At 43.0% G+C, this 21,902-nt stretch overlaps 1 protein-coding gene across 13 annotated transcripts in view; it reads left to right on the top strand.

The window, feature by feature from the left end:
- Window positions 1–21,902, top strand: part of LOC129489808 (S-adenosyl-L-methionine-dependent tRNA 4-demethylwyosine synthase TYW1) — a 279,548-nt gene that overhangs the window by 110,696 nt on the left and 146,950 nt on the right. For 11 of the 13 annotated variants that reach the window (XM_055292946.2, XM_063646354.1, XM_055292947.2 and 8 more), the window contains 2 exons: window positions 2,918–3,027; window positions 18,293–18,470. In XM_055292946.2, coding sequence (XP_055148921.1) covers window positions 2,918–3,027; window positions 18,293–18,470 — 288 coding nt within the window. The remainder of the gene's footprint in view (window positions 1–2,917; window positions 3,028–18,292; window positions 18,471–21,902) is intronic. The other 2 variants (XM_055292950.2, XM_055292949.2) reach the window with 1 other exon arrangement.

The raw sequence follows: 21,902 nt of genomic DNA, 5'->3' as shown, positions 1-21,902 counted from the left end.
TTTTTTTTTTTCATTCAGCCAGTTTATATCTTTTAACAAGGGACTTTAATTCATTTACATTCAAGGTTATTCATGGTAGATGATGACTTACTCGTGTTGTTTTGTATATTGTTTTTGTTTTCTTACTGTCTTATTGTTTATTTTTGCAGTTTGGTGGTCTTCCACAGTGGTAACATTTGAATCCTTTTTTTTTTTCTCATTTGTATATCGGCCCTACCAGTGAGTTTATACTTTTGCGTATTTTCATGATGGTAATTATCATTCTTTCATTTCCTGATGTAGGATTCCCTAAGCTTTTCTTGTAAGGCCAGTCTAGTGGTGATGAATTCCCTCAATTTTTACTTGTCTGGGGCAGGCTTTATTTCTCCTTCATTTCCAGAGGATAGTTTTGCTTGGTGGTCTTTTTTTTTTTTTAAGCCCTTAGAATATATCATCCCATTCTCTCCTGGCCTGTGAGGTTTCTGCTGAGAAATCTGCTGTTATTTTTATGGAGATTTCCTTACATGTGACGTGATGCTTTTCAATTGCTGTTTTTAGAATTCTCTTTGTCATTGTCTTTTGACAGTTTGACTATAATGTGTCTCAAGGAGGCTTTTTTTTTTTTTTTGGCATTTAATCCATTTGAGGAATTTTTAGCTTGCTTGATCTGAATGTCCGTATCTCTCCCCAAATGTGGGAAGTTTTCAGCTGTTATTTCATTAAAACCTATTTACTTTTCCATGTCTTTTCCCACCTGTTCTCCTTCTGGAATTCCTAAATGCAAACATTTGTTCATGTAATGGTGTCCCATCATTCCTGTAGGCTTTTATTCCTACGCCTCCTGCTGCTCCTCCTCCTCCTGCTCTTACTCCTCCTCTCTCCTCTATCCTTTCTTCCTTCTCCCTTCTCACTTCTTCTTTTCTTCTTTCTTTTTTTCCTTCTTCTCTTCTTCTCCTCTTCCTCCTCCTTCTTCTTTCTTTTCCTTTTCTTTTTCTTTTCTCCTTTTCTTCTTTCTTCTTCCTTTTTTTTTTTTTTTGTTTTTTTGTTTTTTGTTTTTTGGTCTGACTGGGTCATTTCAAAAGTTCTGTCTTCAAGTTCAGACATTGTTCTCCTTGATCTAGTATGTTGTTGAAACTCTCAGTTGTATTTATTTCATTTGTCGAATTCTTCACCTTCAAGTTTTCTCTTTGGCTCTTTTTTTGTGATATCTATCTCTGTTGAATTTCTCATTTAGATCATGAATTCTTTTCCTGATTTCATTGAATTGTCTGTGTGTATTCTCTTTTATCTCTCTGAGTTTCCTTAAGATCGTTATTTTAAATTCCATTACAGGCCTAGATTTTCCTTTCTTTCAGGTCTGTTACTGGAGAATTATCGTGTTTCTTTGGGAGTGTCATGTTTTCTTGCTATTTCATGTTTTTGTTTTTTGCTACATTGATATCTGCACATCTGGTATAACAGTCACCTCTTCCTTTTTTTTTTTTTTTTTTTTTTTTTTTTGAGACAGAGTCTCGCTCTGTCGCCCAGGCTGGAGTGCAGTGGCGCAATCTCGGCTCACTGCAAGCTCTGCCTCCCGGGTTCACGCCATTCTCCTGCCTCAGCCTCTCCGAGTAGCTGGGACTACAGACGCCCGCCACCGCGCCCGGCTAATTTTTTGTATTTTTAGTAGAGACGGGGTTTCACCATGGTCTCGATTTCTTGACCTCGTGATCCGCCTGCCTCGGCCTCCCAAAGTGCTGGGATTATAAGCGTGAGCCACCGCGCCCGGCCACCTCTTCCATTTTTATGGAGTAGTTTTCATAGGGAAAGACTTTCCTGGAGAAGTATTTTATAGTGTTGGTTGAGTGGGGTGCTTTGACTTGTCCTCTAGACGGGTACAGTAGTGTAGTCTCCATGTGATTTCTTTGGCCATAATCAGTTCCTGTGGGTGCCTCACTGGCCTGGACTGTGGGTGTTTGTGGAGGCAGTGGCATGGCTTTGCTAGGGGCAGTATTGCTGGGCTTGCTGGTCCTTAGACCCTAGGGGAGCTTGTGCTATTTCCGGCAGCTCTGCTGCTTATGGGGGTAGTGGCTTCAGTGGTGCTGGTTTCTGGGCAGAATGGTCCTTGGGCCTTGAGGGGCCTGTAGGGCACACGGTGGTTCTGCCTGTCGTGAGGGTGAGAGGGTTGGCAGTGGTGGACACTGGGGAGCTGGTCCTTGGGCTCTGGCATTGTGTTTGTCTTGGGGGTAGTCTCCTTGCTGTACTGCACTGCCCTGTTTTTTGGATTACAAGGTTCTGAATGGGCTCAGGTGCTTGGATATGGTCGTACTGCTAGGTATAGCTTGGGTTATGGCATCGTAATCTTTTGTATGGCCATGGAGTGATGGTGGTGGGACCTCAGGAATATGGAGATACAGGGGCTTTGGCTCCCAGGGCAGGATACACTCTAGCAGTGGTTTTGGTCTCAAAATGACATTGTTTTGTAGCTGCTTGGGTCCCAGGTGGAGGTTCTTGTCCTTTCCCCAGGCCTGCATCAAGAGAAACTCATTCTCAGGCCCTGTCAGTGTGATTTCCAAGCAAGTGTTCCAGCTGTCCTCACTCACTTTATGAAGTGTCGACGTAGATGACAGTAACATGGTGGTGACAGTTTGCCTTGTTTGTGTACATTCATAGTTAACATGGTTAAAGCAGCAGAGAGTGTTCTGTCAACCTGTAACTGGAATTGAGTGAATTAGGTGCCCAACATCTCTGGGAAGAGTTGAATGATTTCTCTATTCACCCCTCTCTGTTGGGTGTCATGATTTAAAATAAGTTGGAAAATACCACTATACATGGTTGAACTCTTAGGAGGAAACCAGTCCTGATTTTGTGATTTTTAAAAATGGATGACTTCATCATAAATGACTAGCCCAGATCTTATTACGGAAGGGTCTTTTAGAACTTTGCGTCTTGTTCCTAGGCACCACACCAACCCCGTGGGCACTGAATGGCGGTGGAAGATGGACCAGCCTGAAATGATCTTGAAGGAAGCCATCGAAAACCATCAGAACATGATTAAGCAGTTTAAAGGTATTTATCTTCCCTCTACAGAGGAATGCTAATGCCTGTTAATAGTCTGAATCAGATTGGCAGAAGAATTGCCTCTTTGGTAGGATTTTGTCCCCACTGGCAAATTTTCCTCTAAGGAAGTGAAAACTTTGTAGGAATATTATATATATTTTGCCTTTTTAGCTTTTACATCCCATATGATGGAAGAACTAAAAATTTAAAATGTAGCAACTTGGCCAGGTGTGATGGCTCACACCTGTAATCCCAGCACTTTGGGAGGCTGAGGCGGGCGGATCACCTGAGGTCAGGAGTTCGAGATGAGCCTGGCTAACATGGTGAAACCCTGTCTCTACTAAAAATGCAAAAATTAACTGGGCATGATGGTGGTTGCCTGTAATCCCAGCTACTTGGGAGGCTGAGGCAGGAGAATTGCTTGAACCTGGGAGGCAGAGGTTGCAGTGAGCCGAGATCTCTCCACTCCACTCCAACCTGGGCGAAAAGAGCGAAACTCCATCTCAGAAATAAATAATAAAAAGTTTAGCAACTTATAATATGCTGCATTCAACTTGAAAGCTTTACCTGGGAATGTACCATCAATCTTCCTGGAAACCTTTGCTATTGTTCTGTCTTGCTGAGCTAAGCAGCCTTTTGAATGGATTGGAAATTTTAGGTTAGTGGAAAATCTTAAATAATGTTAGTTAGTGATGGGAAAACAGTTTTGAATGAATTCCTTATTAAAAAAAAAAGAAGGGATAATATAAATAACAGTTTCTTCCATATAATGCATAGTAATGTGGTAGAAATTCAGCCACTCCATTTTTTTGAATTTCCTGATTTAATTCTGTCTCATATTAACAAATATTGACTTCACTGGAGGTTACTGGTTCTCAAACTTTATCATGCATCGGAATCATCTGGAGAGCTTGTTAAAACACAGATTGTTGGTTTCCTTTCCCAGAGATTGGGTCAGTAAGCCCAAGAGTATGCTTTTTTTCTTTCTTCTTCTTTTTTTTTTTTTTTGGACCGGATCTCGCTCTGTCACCCAGGCTGGAGTATGTGGTAGCATCTTGGCTCACTGCAACCTTCACTTCCCAGGCTCAGATAATCCTCCCACCTCAGCCTTACCTCCTGAGTAGCTGGGGCTATAGGCGCGGGCCACCACGCCTGGCTAATTTTTTGTGAAGATGGGGTCTAGCCATGTTGCCCAGGCTGGTCTCAAACTCTTAGACTCAAGCCATCCGCCCGCTTTGGCCTCTCAAAGTGCTGGGATTACAGATGTGAGCCACCTGAGAATGTGCATTTCTAACAGGTTTCTGGTTGGTGTTGATGTTGTTGAACTGGGGACCACGCTTTGAGAACCACTACTGTACATGTGATGGCTTCATAAAGCAACAGCTGTAGGTGATGAATTGGAATTTGTTAGGTTCCCTGTTGAATCTGTATGCTCTGGTCTCTACCTACCACTGGTGACTCCTCTCCTGTATTCTTCTTTCCCGTCATATGCAACCATTAAAAAATAGTCCCAGCCAAGGCTGTTTTAATATAGACACTCTTAAGGTATTAATAGCACATATGGAAGTCTTTAGAAACCTCAGTAATTAGCATTCTGAAGACCAGGTTATTCTTTCATGTAGGGAAATCTGTTCTGGCCACTCATTCATAATATTATAATACTCCTTACCCCTTGATATGGTTAGGCTTTGTCCCCCTCACCCAAATCTCATCTTGAATTGTAGTCTCCATAATCCCCATAATCCCTATGCGTCGAGAGAGACCAGGTGGAGGTAATTGAAATGTGGGGGCTGTTTCCCCCGTGGTGTTTTCATGATAGTGAGTGAGTTCTCATGAGATCTGATGGTTTTATGTGGGGCTCTTCCCCCTTTGCTCTGCACTTCTCCTTCCTGCTGCCTTGTGAAGAAGGTGCCTTGCTTCCCCTTTGCCTTCCGCTGTGATTGTAAATTTCCTGTGGCCTCCCCGGCCATGCTGAACTGCGAGTCAATTAAACCTCTTTTCCTTTATAAATTACCCCGTCTCCGGCAGTTCTTTATAGCAGTATGAAAATGGGCTCATACTTACTTCTCCTTCTTATGAGAAATGGAGAAAAGTCATGCAAATAATGGTTCAAGATCAGTACTAATTTATAAAAGATAATTATTCAGTAGTCTCGGCGCGGTGCCTCACGCTTGTAATCCCAGGACTTTGAGAGGCTGAGGTAGGCAGATCTCCTGAGGTCAGCAGTTCGAGACTAGCCTGGCCAACATGGTGAAACCCCATCTCTACTAAAAATACAAAAATTAGCCAGGCATGGTGGTGTGTGCCTTTTAATCTCAGCTACTCGGGAGGCTGAGGCAGGAGAATTGCTTGAACCCGGGAGGCAGAGGTTGCAGTGAGCTGAGTTAACACGCCACTGGACTCCAGCCTGGGTGACAAAGTGAGACTCCATCTCAAGAACAAAAAAATTAGTTGATAATTATACTTTTATTCTTTATGAATTTTCTAGGGAAAGTTGACCTGTACATATTTGTGTATATCTGTAGGTGGTCTGACTTTTGTACATTTACAGAGATGCTAATGATTACTTTAATTTTTCGTCTTGATTTTTAGTTTCAAGCATTTTTCAATGGCAGGAGGTAGGGGTAAAAATTACATTCTCATACTTGATAAAGCAGTATCTCTTACCAGTGTTTTGGAAAATTAAATGAAACCGTTGGTAAAGAACTAGTAAGCCCCACATCTGGAATTTGACTGGCTTTTCCTAGACTCATTGTTGGTTTAGTTAATAATTGACTGTTGATCTTCAAGTAATCTATGTGTCTTTTTAATAAATTTCAAGGCAAAGTCTTATTTTCCTTTAGAGAGTGTGTTAGGGTTCTCCAGAAAAACAGAACTAATGGGTGTGTGTGTATGTGTATGTGTGTGCGTGTATGAGGGGAGAGAGAGAGACAGACAGAGAGACTGAGATTGAGATTCATTTGTTCATTTTTAGGAGTTGGCTCATGTATTTGTGGAGGCTTGGTGAGTTCAACATCTCATGGGTTGACTGGCAGATTGGAGACTCAGGGAAGAGTGGGAGTTCAAGTTCAAAGGCATTCTCCTGGCAGAATTCCTTCTTGCTTGGAACAGGTCAATCTTTTTATATTAAAGCCTTCAAATGATTGGATGAGATCCATCCACATTATGACGGGCAATCTACTTTACTGAAAGCCCAGCAATTTAAATGTTAATCTCATCCAAAAAACACCTCCACAGAAACATCCAGAATAATGGCTGAACAAATATCTGGATGCCGTGACCCAGACAGGTTGACATATAAAATTAACCATCACAGATAGTAATATCAGAAGCAGGAAATGCCAGTTTTATTTTTATATGAAGTTGATTTTTGAGTTAGTGCTTAAGGAGCTAATGGGACGATGACTGAGGATGTGTGTTTCCTGGACATCCTGGAGTCTCCCTGAATGAACTGTGTCTCGGGCAGTTTGTGTGAGGAGGAATCAGCCCTGCCCTGAAGAATAGACACCTTCATTTCTTTATGCTGAGATGTCCTTCATACAGAATGATGATCTGAGTTTGGATAGTAGTTTTTCTGACAGGAGCATTTTTGCAAATGCACTTTAAATGGAAATATGTAATGAATAAACCATGAGGTAGACTTTGTTGATGTTAATAAAATGTGTTAGGTGAGTTCCGTGAGCACATGTTTTTCATTGTCTGCTGGGCCTGTTGAGGGTCTTGTCCTGTGCAGAAAGGAGTGTCCAATAGTGACCTTAGGCTTAACGTTAATCAGCAGGCATCTCAAATGGTTTGTCCATGGGTTCTTATGATGTGAGGAAAACAAAAGAGTTTTAAAATTTATATTCTCTTGAGGGATGATAGGATTCAGGATAGCAGAGAGAAAGAATAGAGCATGTCTATGGATGCGTGAATCCTGAGTAGGCATTAGAATGCATATGATGGAAGGAATGATCCCCAGAAATTCAACAACTGCCACCAATTTCATACTTAAAAATGGTATTTATACAGTGTCTATTTTACCCTGGTAATTCCTACAAAGGATTTTTTTTTTCATATCTGAATGGATTGACTTGATAACATGTTACCATGTCAGCAAAACATCAGTGTATTTAATCAGCAGCAAATTTGCTGGAAGGGTTTTCAGAGTGGAACTGGTTGATATTTGTGCATTGATGCTCTTCAGGTTAGCAAAGCAGTTTTTCTTGAAGCTAGCAGAAAACAGGTGCATGTTTGAAGGTGTGGAGGGTGTAGATGGGTCAGCACATAGGCATAAGGGAGCCTCATTTGTTTTATTTTTATTTTATTTTACTTTATTTATTTACTTGGAGACAGGGTCTCACTCTGTTACCCAGGCTGGAGTGCAGTGGCGTGATCTTGGCTGACTGCAACCTCTGCCTCTTGGGCTCAAGTGATCCTCCCACCTCAGCCTCCCAAGTAGCCAGAACTACAGGTGCATGCTACTGTGCTTCAGCTAATTTAAAAATTTTTAATAGAGATGGGTTCTTCCTATATTGCCCAGGCTGGTCTTGAACTCCTGGGCTCAAATGATCCTTCTGCCTGGGCCTCCCAAAGTGCTGGGATTACAGGCATGAGCCACCGTGCCTGGCTCTCATTTGTTTCACATTTTCACAATGAATGAGAGATCCCTTAATTTGTAATTTTGGGGCCCTGGTAACTATTTGTTTAATGCTTTTTTCTGTGTTCTAAGTTAGGTTAAACAAGCCTTTATTTTTGAAAATCCATCTTATTGCTATAATAGTCATAGTAAATCTTGCTGTAAAATTATGATAATAGAAAAGAAAAAAAACCCTAATTAGTAAAGGGTAAAGTGCATAATTTGTAAGAATCCAGAGCCCTTCTGGAAAACTGGTGGTAGTCTGTAACACTTCAGAGAAAAAAATGTTACGTGATTTCTTTTAAAATGTTAACTTTGACAGCATTATAGAATTTTAGTATTTCAGAATATTGATTGTATTTTCTGTTCTCTTGGCAGCAAGTAATTTCAACTGAAAAAGGCCGTAAAGGGATAGGGTCTTGTTCTGTTGCCCAGGCTGGAATGCAGTGGCATGATCATAGCTCACTGTAGCCTCAACCTCCTGGGCTCAAGCAGTCCTCCTGTCTCAGCCTCTCAAATATCTGGGATTACAGGCATGTGCTACCAAACTCAGCTAATACTTTAAAAAACATTTTTGTAGATATGGGGGTCTCACTATGTTGCCCAGTCTGATCTCGAACTCCTGGGCTCAAGCAATCCTTCAGCCTCAGCCTCCCAAAGTGCTGGGATTATACATGTGAACCACTGCACCTGGCCTTAATTTTCATTTTAATAATATTGTATCTATGGGAATACAAATTTCAGGCTTAAACAGAAATGCTTACGAACAAATTTCTTGTATAAATGGCAATTATAGTCAATTTCAAAGGCTGGACGGCATTTCCTTCGTAGTTTGTGGTATTCCTGGTATCTCCACTTTGGCCTCTTTTTGGAGGTCCACTCTTAGCTCATTAATTATTATTATTATTTTTTAAAATCCTTTTATTACTCTTTTTTAACAAACAGCCCCAGGGACAGGGGACCAGGGGAAGGGGGAGGAGGGGAAGTGAGGCCCCAGCCCCAAAACCCCTCCCTCACCATGCCTTTCCCCCTTATATATTTATAATCTATATACAAGCCCTGGGGGTAGGGGGCAAGAGGAACTCCCTCAGTGGGGTGGGGGCAACCCAGGCTCCTTGTCCCCTCGGGACCCAGCCTCCTCTGCCCGTTGAGAGGGCCCTTCTCCAGGTGGCGGCCCTGTCCACTCCCAAGGCTTAGGTATCCAGTGCAGGCCATCTGGTGGGGAGGACTGCTGGTAAAGGTCGATGCGCTGGGTGCTCAAGACTCCACTGTAGGTGGAAGGCATGGCCTTGAGACGGGAATGCTCATTAATTATTTACCTCACTCTGGCTTGGAGAGTCCTTTGCTTTCTAGTGTGAGTTCCCACCCCATGACAAAGAACGCCTGCTGTCTGTCCTGGGTCTGGTTCAGTTGTGTGAAAGGTGGAACTGGCTGTGGGGATTGTTGCTTATTGTCTGAGTTCCCCAACTGGAGCTAAGTGGCCAGTCCTGAGCAGCTTTGGAAGATAATTCCTGATGTTTTCAATGCTTCTCTTTTGTGTTCTTAATTCTGAGGGCAATCATTGTCTTTTCAGTTATTTCACTGAGTTATAAAAATATCTTTCTTTTCCTGACCTATTAGCTTTCCTTTTATATACATACAAAATTAACTTTGTATTGATTAAAAGTGGGTCAGAATTTCAGGGCCACTCAGCGTCTATTCAAAATGCTGCCTGCCCCCTTCTAAGTACTACCATGGCAGGGAGAAATAGTTCCCAGAAAATGGGGCTGAGATTTCTTTAGCTCAGTTTTCCACCCGTTCAGCAAACACCAAGTGATTGCACCGTCTTTGTCAGGAACGTCCTCGGTATTAAAGCTGCAAAGATGAAAAAGACATCATTTATTGCTAGGTGTTTTTATCTATACTTTAGGCTAGAAGCGAAGTACTGCAAGAAATAAAAGATCTCCAACAGATGGTTTTCACAAGCTAGGTATGCTAACATACACATCATAAAGAAAATGTGAAGGTGGGGAAGAGAACACCACCTGTTAATTGTTTTCAGAAACTAATTTATGAAAAACCTCAAGTGGAGTATCTATATCAAACAGGTATTTTTTTTTTTTTTTGAGACGGAGTCTCGCTCTGTCACCCAGGCTGGAGTGCAGTGGCGCGATCTCGGCTCACTGCAAGCTCCGCCTCCTGGGTTCACGCCATTCTCCTGCCTCAGCCTCTCCGAGTAGCTGGGACTACAGGTGCCCGCCACCACGCCTGGCTAATTTTTTGTATTTTTAGTCAGACGGGGTTTCGCCGTGGTCTCGATCTCCTGACCTCATGATCCGCCCGCCTCGGCCTCCCAAAGTGCTAGGATTACAAGCGTGAGCCACCGCGCCCGGCCTCAAACAGGTATTATTTATGACTTTTAGTCAGGACGGGTCGTTGGGAAGATTTTTGGCCAGGAACTGCATTGTTATGAGAAGAAAGAAGAGAATGTTTTATTTCTGATCGGCCCAAACTTTAGAAATAGGAATATACTGAGCATTACATCATGTTTATTTGTGTGTTATTTGGTTTATCGCTATGACATTAGGATGAAAATTTTAGGATCTTAAGTTCTGGCTTTGTCATCTTTCAATGAGATGAAGTCCGCTCGTTAGTTACTCTGATGACTGTAATTGTGATTATCCAAGATCAGGAAGCTGTTCAGAATAAGAAAAATGTCAGAAAACTTGCTTAACCAAAAAAACCAAAAGAATTATCATAACAAAGCAGAGCTTAGTTGTGAAAGGTTTAAGATTTGGGCACCACGAAGAGAACAGATCGTGTGTGTGTGCATGTGCGTGCATGCGTGTGCGTGTGTGTGTGTGCATGTGTGTGTGCGTGTGTGTGTGTGTGTGTGTGTGAGTGTGAGATAATGGGAAACAGCACTATAGATTTGCTGTTGAAATGTCCTGCGTCTCATGTGGACTCTTTCTTTCTTCTCCAGGAATCCTTTCCATTAGAAATTTAGAGGCTGTTACCAGAGAAATGCAAATCAAAACCACAATGAGATACCATCTCACACCAGTTAGAATGGTGATCATTAAAAAGTCAGGAAACAACAGGTGCTGGAGAGGATGTGGAGAAATAGGAACACTTTTACACTGTTGGTGGGACTGTAAACTAGTTCAACCATTGTGGAAGACAGTGTGGTGATTCCTCAAGGATCTAGAACTAGAAATATCATTTGACCCAGCCATCCCATTACTGAGTGTATACCCAAAGGATTATAAATCATGCTGTTATAAAGACACATGCACACGTATGTTTATTGCGGCACTATTCACAATAGCAAAGACTTGGAACCAACCCAAATGTCCAACAACGATAGACTGGATTAAGAAAATGTGGCACATATACACCATGGAATACTATGCAGCCATAAAAAAGGATGAATTCATGTCCTTTATAGGGACATGGATGAAGCTGGAAGCCATCATTCTGAGCAAACTATCACAAGGACAGAAAACCAAACACCTCATGTTCTCACTCATAGGTGGGAATTGAATAATGAGAACACTTGGACATAGGAAGGGGAACATCACACATCGGGGCCTGTCATGGGTTGGGAGGAGGGGGGAGGGATAGCATTAGGAGATACACCTAATGTCAATGACGAGTTAACGGGTGTAGCACCCCAACATGGCACATGTTTACATATGTAACAAACCTGCATGTTGTGCACATGTACCCTAGAACTTAAAGTATAATAATAATAAAAAAGAAATTTAGAGGCTGTTTCAATTTGTGTCATATTTCCTTGAGGACAGTGCAAGACATGAAGTGGAGTCCTTTAGGCTTTGTTTTTGGGAGGACCGGTGTAACAGCCTCTGGCAGAGAGCAAGAAATAGAAACATGCTCTTATGAAGGAGAGAACCAAGGTTTTACGTAAGCTTCTCAATGCCTTACTTGTGAGAGAATCAGGATAACTTTAAGATCTAAGAATCTATTACTTTAAAAAGTTGGTCATCAAGAATTTTTTTTGTTTTGTATTTTGTTTGTTTTTGTGATTGTCTAAATGGGGGAATTTGATTATGATATTTTTATTTGTAGCTTTCTGGAAAGGGTGGTGTTGGTGTCTTTGCTTCTAGGTTTCCTCCTGTCCTCCCTGGCTGCTCTGTGGTAGTGCCCTTTGTTGGTCCCTCTTCCTCTCCCCAGAACTGTAAGTGTTGTAGGACTCAGTCCATGGTCCTCCTCCCTGTCCTGTTAGCCCCAATGCTTGCTTTGTCTGAGTTGATGGCAGCCATGTTGCTCGAGCCAAACACTTTGTAGAAATCATTGAGCCCTCTCACTCTCTCATACACTACATGCAATCCATTTGAAAATCCCTCTTGACGATACCTTGAAAGTAGAGCCAGCTGATCAACTTTGCCACCTCCACTATTATGCCACCTCCAGTGTCACCACCTTGGTCCAAGCCACCGTTTCCTTTTTGTATTATATTATAGTCTATCGGCAGATTATCCTCGCTCCTTGCCCCTCTGTTCTCAATGGAGAACCCGATGTAATCTACTTAAAACAAAAATTAGTTTATGCCACCCTCTTCTCAAAATCCTGCATTGGCTACCCGTGTGACTCAGGTTCCCTAGACATAATCAGGCAGGCTCCCACCTTGAGGTCTTTCCTTCGACTAGAATCCTCTTCCCTCTTTGCCCTCTTGGCCTACTCCCTCACCTCCTCCAACTACACTCCCCTTTTTAGCAAGACTTATCCTGACCAGCCTGATTGACAGGGCAGCCTGCCTCTTTTTTCTGTTGGCACCCTACATCTTCATTGCCCTGCTCTTTCTTTACTTTTCTACGTGCTTATCACCTTCTTGTTTTTTTTTTTTTTTTTTTTTTTTGAGACAGAATCTCACCCTGCTGCCAAGGCTGGAGTGCAGTGCAGTGGTGAGATCTTGGCTCACTGCAACCTCCGCCTCCTGGGTTCAAGCAATTCTCCTGGCTCAGCCTCCTGAATAGCTGGGATTACAGGCACCTGCCACCACACCTGGCTAATGTTTTTAAATTTTTGGTAGAGACGGGGTTTCACCATGTTGGTCAGGCTGGTCTCGAACCCCTGACCTCATGATCCACCCGCCTCAGCCTCCCAAAATGTTGAGATTACAGGCGTGAGCCACCACGCCTGGCCCAAAACTTCGTCTTTACCAAAAATTAAAAAAAAATTAGCCAAGTGCAGTGGCATATGCCTGTGGTCCTAGCACCTGAGGAGGCAGAGGTGGGAGGGTCACCTGAGCCCAGGAGATTGAGGCTGCAGTCAGCTTGATCACATCACTGCACTCCAGCCTGGGTGACAGAGGCAGACCTTGTCTAAAAAAAATAAATAATGGTAATTGAATTTATTTTTCAGTTCACAAAATAAAAACATTTGCAGCTAGCATGTTTTGAATGTGTATGTGCTGGGCCTGGCACCCCATTAAGTATTTTATGTAGCTTATTTCATTTAATTGTTATAATAGCTGTATGTGTGTGTGTAAAATCTCCATTTTAAAAATCAGGGAATGGGCTTGGAGAGGGTGAGAGAGGCTTGACCAAGGATATAAAACTACCTTCACGGTGGAGCTAGAGTGTGAACCCAGTGCATCTGAATCCCAGTGGCCAGGGCCTAGCCGATGCTCCTTCCACTTTCTGAGTTTTAGGCTGGTTTTGGAGTTCAGGTTCAACCTTCCTTTCTACTCAGCTGCTCATGGTGGGGATTATAGTTAATGATATGCTTTTTGAAAAGCAAATGTTATGCTTAATGCTGAGTTGTCTTGGCAACATAGAATGAGCTTAAGGATAAAATTTTATTTAAAAACCTTGTTTTACTTGAGTTAAGATCTTAGATTTCAATAACCTAAAAAATTATTCATCCATCCAAAAATACTGACACGAAATACATTCTTACAATTGCAGTTACATAGTCATCAAAGAAGACATCACTTGTCATGCTTAGATTGTTCTCATTTTGGTCTGCACTCTGTTGCTTTGATCTCTTGGGGATTTACTTGCACTTTGTGTTTTATTTTATTTATTATTTTGCATTAGGGGTACATGTGCATGTTATTTACATTGGCGTATTGTGTACCGCGGGAATTAGGCTTCTCGCATACCCATTACTCAAATAGTGAACATTGTACCTGATAGGCAGTTTTTCAACTCTCACCCCGTCCCATCCACTTTTGGAGTCTCTAGTCTCTATTATTTCCATCTCTAGGTCCATGTGTACCCATTGGTTAGTTCCCACTTAAAAGTGAGAACGTGTGATATTTGGTGTTCTGTTTTTTAGTTCACCTAGGATGATGGCCTCCAGCTTCATCCATGTTCCTGTAAAGGACATGATTTTGTTCATTTTTATGGCTGCATAGTATTCCATGGTGTATATGTACCATATTTTCTTTATCCAGTCAACCGTTGATGGATACTTAGGTCATGGTTTCATGACTTTTAGTTATTGTGAATAGTGCTGCGATGAACATACAAGTGGGTACAGGATTTTTTTTTATATAATTTTTTTTTCTTTGGGTAGATACCTGGTAATGGGATTGCCGGGTTGAATGGTAGTTCTATTTTTAGTTCTTTGAGAAATCTCTCCATAGAGGTTGAACTAATTTACATCCCCACCAACAGTGTGTAATCCATGCCAATTCTGTTGTTTTGCTTTAATAATAGCCATTCTGACTAGTATAAGATGATATCCCATTGTAATTTTAATTTGCATTTCTCTACAAATGATTATTAGTGATGCTGAGTGTTTTTTTCACGTAACTTACACTTTTGTATTTCTAAGCTGTGGGAGAAAGAGAGAGAGAGAATTAGAGAGAGTGAGAGAGAGAGAGAGTGTGTGTGTGTGTGTGTGTGTGTGTGTGTGTGAAGCACAGCTGACACCAATACCTTAACTTAAACATACCTGGAGAATGACTGTATGTTCTAAGAAGAATGTGTGTTCTGAGCTCTGAACTGGGAGATCCAGGAGTGGCCAACCTGGGGATTCATTCTCTGTTTTTTTCTGTGAAGGTTTTATTTTGGGCAGATCATTCTCTATCTATGAGGAACATCTGAACCCCTAGCCCTTCCTGTGGAATGCAGGTTGTACAGGGGATCAAGGCCCATTGTTTTGGGTTAAATAAAGTGGTGCCTGGTGGAGATTGCTAGTTGGTGGGGGGTACTAAGTGAAAATGCTGTATAAACTGCATGATTTTTTTTTTTTTTTTTCCAGACAGGGTCTTGCCCTGTTGCCCAGGCTAGAGTGCAGTGGCGCAGTCTCAGCTCACTGCAACCTCCGCCTCCCAGGTTCAAGTGATTCTTCTGCCTCAGCCTCCCGAGTAGCTGGGCCTACAAGCATGCACCACCACACCTGGCTAATTTTTGTATTTTTAGTAGAGATGAGGTTTTGCCATGTTGGCCAAGCTAGTCTTGAACTCCTGACCTCAAGTGATGCACCCACCTCGGCCTCACAAAGTGCTGGGATTACAGGCATGAGCTGCCATGCCCAACCAAACTGCATGCTTTTTACAAGCAATTGTAGTTCTCCTGCCCAGCCTACTGCCACTGGACTGCCCTGTTTGTGAGTCCCTTCAATAAACCCTATGTCTTGGCCGGGCACGGTGGCACTTTGGGAGGCTGAGGCGGGCCAACATAGTGAAACCCTATCTCTACTAAAAATACAAAAAAAAAAAAAAAATTAGCCAGGTGTGGTGGTGTGCGCCTGTAATCCCAGATACTGAGGAGGCTGAGGCAGGAGAATTGCTTGAACCTGGGAGGCGGAGGTTGCAGTGAGCTGAGATTGCGCCATTGCACTCCTACTTGGGCAACAGTGCGAGACTCTGTCTCAAAAACAACAACAGCAACAGCCCCTATATCTCGTTCACTGGTTCTGAATCTCTTTGCCAGCCCCTCACACGTGATGCTATCCCTACTGAACACAATCAGGGTCTGGCGGAACAGTGTGTCTAAAATAAAATCACTTTCTGAAAACTGAGGCACAACTGAGCCATGAAATTTAACTTTATTTTGCCCACGTTCTTTGTTATTGTTGTTAAGGTGACAGTGACTGGGATCGAATCAGTTTCATAAACCTGGATAAAGGTGGTAATAGCAAATCATTAATGAACGTTTCTTGTGTGCCAGACACTCTGCTAAGGCCTTTACATGCATTATCTCATTTAATCCCCCCAAAAATTCTTCAAGCGTTCGCAGCTAAGAAAGTTGTGTTTCAAAGATGGCCAGTGATGGCTGGGCACAGTGGCTCACGCCTGTAATCCCAGCACTTTGGGAGGCCGAGGCGGGCAGATCCCGAGGTCAGGAGATCGAGACCATCCTGGCCAACATGGTGAAACCCTGTCTCTACTAAAAATACAAAAAATTAGCCAGGCATGGTGGCGGGCGCCTGTAGTCAGAGCTACTCGGGAGGCTGAGGCAGGAGAATGGCTTGAACCCAGGAGGCGGAGCTTGCAGTGAGCCGAGATTGTGCCACTGCACTCCAGCCTGGGCGATGGAGCGCAACTGCATCTCAAAAACAAACAAACAAACAAACAAAACAAAGATGTCCAATAAGAGTTGGAGAAGACACATGAACACGCTTCTCCCCAAGGCCCAAGCTCCATGAGGAATCTGTATCCTGCAGAGAGAATGTATGCTTCAAAAGGAACCTAGAAATCATTGATTTAGAACTATCAGGAGTCAAGGCGATATATATTTTTTCTTTAACTCTTATTTTAAGTTCAGGGGTACAAGTGCAGGTTTGTTACATAGGTAAACTTGTGTCATGGGGGTTTGTTGTACAGATTATTTCATCACCCAGGTATTAAGCCCAGTACCCATTAGTTGTTTTTCCTGATCCTCTCCCTTCTCTCACCCTCCACCTTCTGATAGGCCCCAGTGTGTGTCATTCCCCTCTATGTGTTCATGTGTTCTTAGGATACATATTTTTGCCTATTTACACTCTTTCCGAGTCTTTCACATTCTCTGTTAGACTGAAGGACTTTTAGGACAGCGTATCTCTTAATGCCTTCCACATTGAGTCAAGAGCACTACCTGTCAAACCAAGCTGCATGCTGGAATCACACGGAGAGCCCTTTAGAAATCCTGATGCACGAGGCCCCTCCCCAGAGACTGTGATTTAATATGTTTGGGATACGGCCTGGACATTGGGATTCTTAAATGTTTTTTGGGTAATTCCAGTGTCCAGCTAGGATTCAGAACGAGTGGTGTGTGCTAGTGGCTACTAAGCTTGTCTACACATTGGAATCACCTGGGGGGCTTCCGAAACTGCGAATTGCCTGCACCCCTCCGCCAGAGATTGGCGTTTAGTTGATCTGAGCTGTGGCCTGGATTGTGGGAATGTTAAGATTCCAAGGTAATTCCAATGGGCAGACAGGTTGGGCTCCTCTGGTTTCATGCAGTGGCTTTTAGCCTTGGCTATACGTAACAATCATCTGAGAAGCTTTAACAAAACTTATTGCCCAGACTTGCATCCACTCTGATGAAACAGACTCTTTAGAGGTGGACCTAGGTGGCAGTATTCTTTTTTTTTTGGAGACGGAGTCTCACTCTGTTGCCCAGGCTGGAGTGCAGTGGCACCATCTCCTCTCACTGCAATCTGTGCCTCCTGGGTTCAAGCGATTCTCCTGCCTCAGCCTCCCGAGTAGCTGGGATTAGAGGCATCCACCACCACGCCTAGCTAATTTTTGCATTTTTAGTAGAGACAGGGTTTTACCATGTTGCCAGGCTGGTCTTGAACTCCTGACCTCAAGTGATCTGCCCATCTTGGCCTCCCAAAGTGCTGGGATTACAGGTGTGAGCCACCGTGCCCAGCCTATTTTTGTTTTTTGAGACAGGGCCTCGCTCTGTCATCCAGGCTGGAGTGTAGCGGCATGATAATGGTTCACTGCAGCCTCAATCTCCCAGACTCAAGTGATCTTCCCACATCAGCCTCCCAAGTAGTTGGGACCACAGACATGTGCCACCATGCCCAGCTATTTTTCTTTTTTTTTAATTTTTAGTAGAGACAAGGTCTCACTATATTGCCCAGGCTAGTTTTGAACTCCTGGGCTCAAGCAATCCTCCTGCCTTGGCCTCCCAAAGTGCTGAGATTACAGGTGTGAGCTACCGCACCTGGCCTGTAGAAGTATTTTTTGAAGCTCCTCAGGTGATTCCAGTATGAAGTATGAATTATGAAGCATTCCAGTATGAAGCCAAAGATGAGAATGATTAGGTCTCTTCTTTTTCTCTCCTATACAGCTTTGGACCAAACTACATTTACTTTCCCAGTTCAGGATACTTGAGGAATGACTGGTCTAGAAGAAGCTTGTTCTTATGCAGATATACTGAGTTCACTTTCTTAGATCAACATGAAAGAATGCAAAGCTAAGCAAATTATGCAAAGGGATTTATTCTGCATTCCAAATAATTAGCTAACAAAGCTAGTTTTGCCTGCTTGTATTGATGTAGTTTAACTGGTACCAGAACTAAGAATGAGGTTACTGACTGATTTTTCTGATTTAATAATTCTAGTCCTGCCCTGCCCTTTGGCCTTTGTTTTGTATTCTTTGGTATCAAAAATGAATTTGCTCTATAAAATCAAAGCATCATTAAGAAAAATGTAAGTGACATCCTCTATCTGTGCCTTATGTAGCTGGGTCCTTCTCACTGTAATCTCCAGGAGTACCGGGCGTCAAAGCGGAGCGCTTTGAAGAAGGAATGACGGTAAAGCACTGTGCATTGTCCCTTGTGGGAGAACCAATAATGTACCCAGAGATCAACAGGTTTTTGAAGCTACTCCACCAGTGTAAAATCTCCAGCTTCCTGGTCACAAATGCACAATTTCCTGCGGAAATCAGGTGAGTTCTCCAGCCTATGGAGAGATGCTGCTTGAATCTATGTTTCACTGCAAAGTAAAACTAATAGGCGTTAATGCAATCAAATAGGATTTATTGATTACTTACTACATACAAATGCTGGGCTTTGGGAGGTGAAGATGGTCCTGCTCTTCAAAATCTGTTCCATTAGGGATAGCAACATTAGTAAAAAGACTAGAGGCACAGTTATGTCACTAGGGGAATTCAAAAGAGAATGAATTTTTTCCAAATGGGAGAGGCAGGGTAAAACTTGCCAGAGAAGCTGTCATTTAATTTTTTTTTTTTTTTTTTTTTTTGAGTCAGAGTCTCACTCTGTCTCCCAGGCTGGAGTGCAGTGGTGTGATCATGGCTCACTGCCACCTCTGCCTCCCAGGTTCAAGTGATTCTCCTGTCTCAGCCTCCTGAGTAGCTGGATCTACAGGTGCCTGGCACCATGCCCAGCGAATTTTTTTTTTTTTTAATAGAGATGGGCTTTCACCATGTTGGCCAAACTGGTCTCGAACTCCTGACCTCAAGTGATCCTCCCGCCTCAGCCTCTGAAAGTGCTGGGATTACAGGTGTGAGCCACTGTGCCTGGCCTAATTTTTATCTTTATGTCTGGGATTTGTACTTGAGAAGGTAGGAAACTATATTGTTGTTAATAAGGAACTTCCTGAGAAAGACGTGGAGTTGGGGTATTTGTGATAACCATTATGTTAAGTGTAGTTTATTTAGACCACAGAGTGTGTGAAAGAGAGTGGCAGGTGGAAGTCAAGTTGGAAAGGTTGGGATTAGATGGTCTAGGACTTCAAACGTGGTCCTTTAGAAAGATCTTGCTTCCTGCAGAGCAGTCTGCTGGCATGGTATGCAACTGGGGAGACAAGAAACAGCAGGAACCTATATAGGAGATTATGATGTTTGCTTAGGTCAGAGTTATAAGGGTGGAAGCAAGTCAGTGCGAATGAGGGAGTCTTAAAAAAGATGCTGTTAAGCCAGGTGTGGTGGCTCACGCCTGTAATCCCAGCACTTTGGGAGACTGAGGCGGGTGGATTTCCTGAGGTTGAGAGTTCAAGACCAGCCTGACCAACATGGAGAAACCCTGTCTCTACTAAAAATACAAAATTAGCTGGGCATGATGGTGCATGCCTGTAATCCCAGATACTTGGGAGGCTGAGGCAGGAGAATCACTTGAACCCAGGAGGCGGAGGTTTCAGTGAGCTGAGATCGCACCATTGCACTCTAGCCTGGGCAACAAGAGTGAAACTCTGACTCAAAAAAAGAAAAAAAAAAAGATGCGGTTGAAGGATTGCTAGGTACGATTGGCAAACTTCTTGTATGGCTCTGAGAGGCTAGCGGAGAAGAGGACTAGGTAATTACACTGAGGGTTCCAGCCATGTTGATTGCTAGGATTATGGGGCCCCATAACAGCAGAGGGCTTTTGTAAGGAAGGGTCAGCTTTAGGTGGTAGGATGATAAGTTTGGGTTGGATGACTTAAGGGAGGGCTCTCCTGAGAGGGATGATCAAAGGTATCTCCTGGGGCCTCTGGGGAAATGATCTGTTTTTGTGTTATAATGGGACTAGGCACATGCTGTAACACCAAAAGTATTATTAAATTTTACTCATCTGTTATTTATTGGTGTTTTCACCGATTAGACTGCAAGTTCCTTGAGGTCATGACCTCTGATTATTTATCTCAGTGCATTTTTTGCCTGGTGCACTAAACGTGCTCAGTACATGGGTAGTGAAATATTGGGGAAATAAGAAAAAAAAAAAAGATCTTTTTGAATTCAAGTTTGTTTCCTTAACACTGGCCAATAAAGTAAGATTGTAAGAATTAAAGGGGCTGGGCGTGGTGGCTCACGCCTGTAATCCCAGCACTTTGGGAGGCTGAGACGGGCAGATCATGAGGTCAGGAGATCGAGACCATCCTGGCTAACATGGTGAAACCCCATCTCTACTAAAAATACAAAAAAAAAAAAAAAAAAAATAGTAATTAGCCAGGCGTGGTGGCAGTTGTCTGTAGTCCCAGCTACTCGGGAGGCTGAGGCAGGAGAATGGCGTGAACCCGGGAGGCAGAGTTTGCGGTGAGCCGAGATCACGCCACTGCACTCCAACCTGGGCTACAGAGTGAGACTCCGTCTCAAAAAAAAAAAAAAAAAAAAAAAAGAATTAAAGAAAGAGGAGAGAAACATGAAGGGCGGCTTAACAGTTAACAGGTTTATTCTGAACCTGGGAGGGACTTCTGACTGAGTTAGGTTAGAAGCCACACTCTGTTACAGACTAAGAGTTTTTAAGGATTCTGGGTGGGAGAGTTTATCAGAGGCCTGGACTGCTTCTGTGTCTCTTTGTTGTGCTTATCCCGGAGGGAGAGGTGTGTGTCTGTTCCCATACCTCTTTCTGCAGCTGCAGGCATACCCCGAGTCTGCTTTAACTTCCCTATCTTAGTGCACCTGAACGGAAAGGAATGTGCTTATTAAGGCCCACTGTTTTACTGGGGCCCAGTGTATGAGGGTGAAGTTTGGCAGTTACCCGAGACTTTTCCCTCACCTCCCTTTGTGCCCCAGGGGTCTTATCTGTGTTTTATTGTCTGCTGTTTCTGGCTGCTTGTAGTTGGAAGTGATTTCCTTGAAATGCATGAAGCTAGAAAGGGAGCTGGAACTTAAAGTGGCGGGGTTTGTCCAAGATGATGGTGCTCCTGCTCTGTCAAAGATGTGAAAAAAGGTGAAAATATTTGCAAAAAATGAAGACCATGGTTATTTCTAGAAAGATTGATCACATACATTCACACACACACAGTCAGCTTGAAATATTTATTTATTTATTTTTGAGACAAAGTCTTGCTTTGTCGCCCAGGCTGGAGTGCAGTGGCACAATCTTGGCTCACTGCAACCTCTGCCTCCCAGGTTCAAACGATTCTCCTGCCTCAGTCTCCCCAGCAGCTGGGACTACAGGCGCACGCCACCACACCAGCTAAAAGACGGGGTTTCACCATGTTGGTCAGGCTGGTATCAAACTCCTGACCTCAAGTGATACACCCGCCTTGGCCTCCCAAAGTGCTGGGATTACAGGCGTGAACCACCAAGCCCGGCCTGAAATTTAATGTCATAGGAAATCGAAGAGTTGAATAAAACTATTAGCTACCAGGCAATAAGATGAAAATCAGTGTATTGTCATAAAGATAGCTAAGCTATTACTTTTTGAAGTTGTATAAAAAGGTGAAGTTAAAATGTTTTTAAAAAGTCAATGTGTCTATTTTACATAGGGTTGCCATTTCCGTTTTTAAACTTTAGTTGGGTTTTAAATCCCTGAATTTTCACATGGCTCACGTGGGGGACATTGGGATAGAGTGGTGTTTGGGATATATGCATAAAAAAAGGGAGTCTGTCTTAAATTAAAGGTATATATCCCCAAAAAGAATGGAATCTGTTAGTAGT

Source organism: Symphalangus syndactylus, chromosome 9 (genome assembly GCF_028878055.3).
Source record: "Symphalangus syndactylus isolate Jambi chromosome 9, NHGRI_mSymSyn1-v2.1_pri, whole genome shotgun sequence".
Classification (NCBI taxonomy): Eukaryota; Metazoa; Chordata; class Mammalia; order Primates; family Hylobatidae; genus Symphalangus; species Symphalangus syndactylus.
This window is presented reverse-complemented; position numbering and strand designations above follow the sequence as displayed.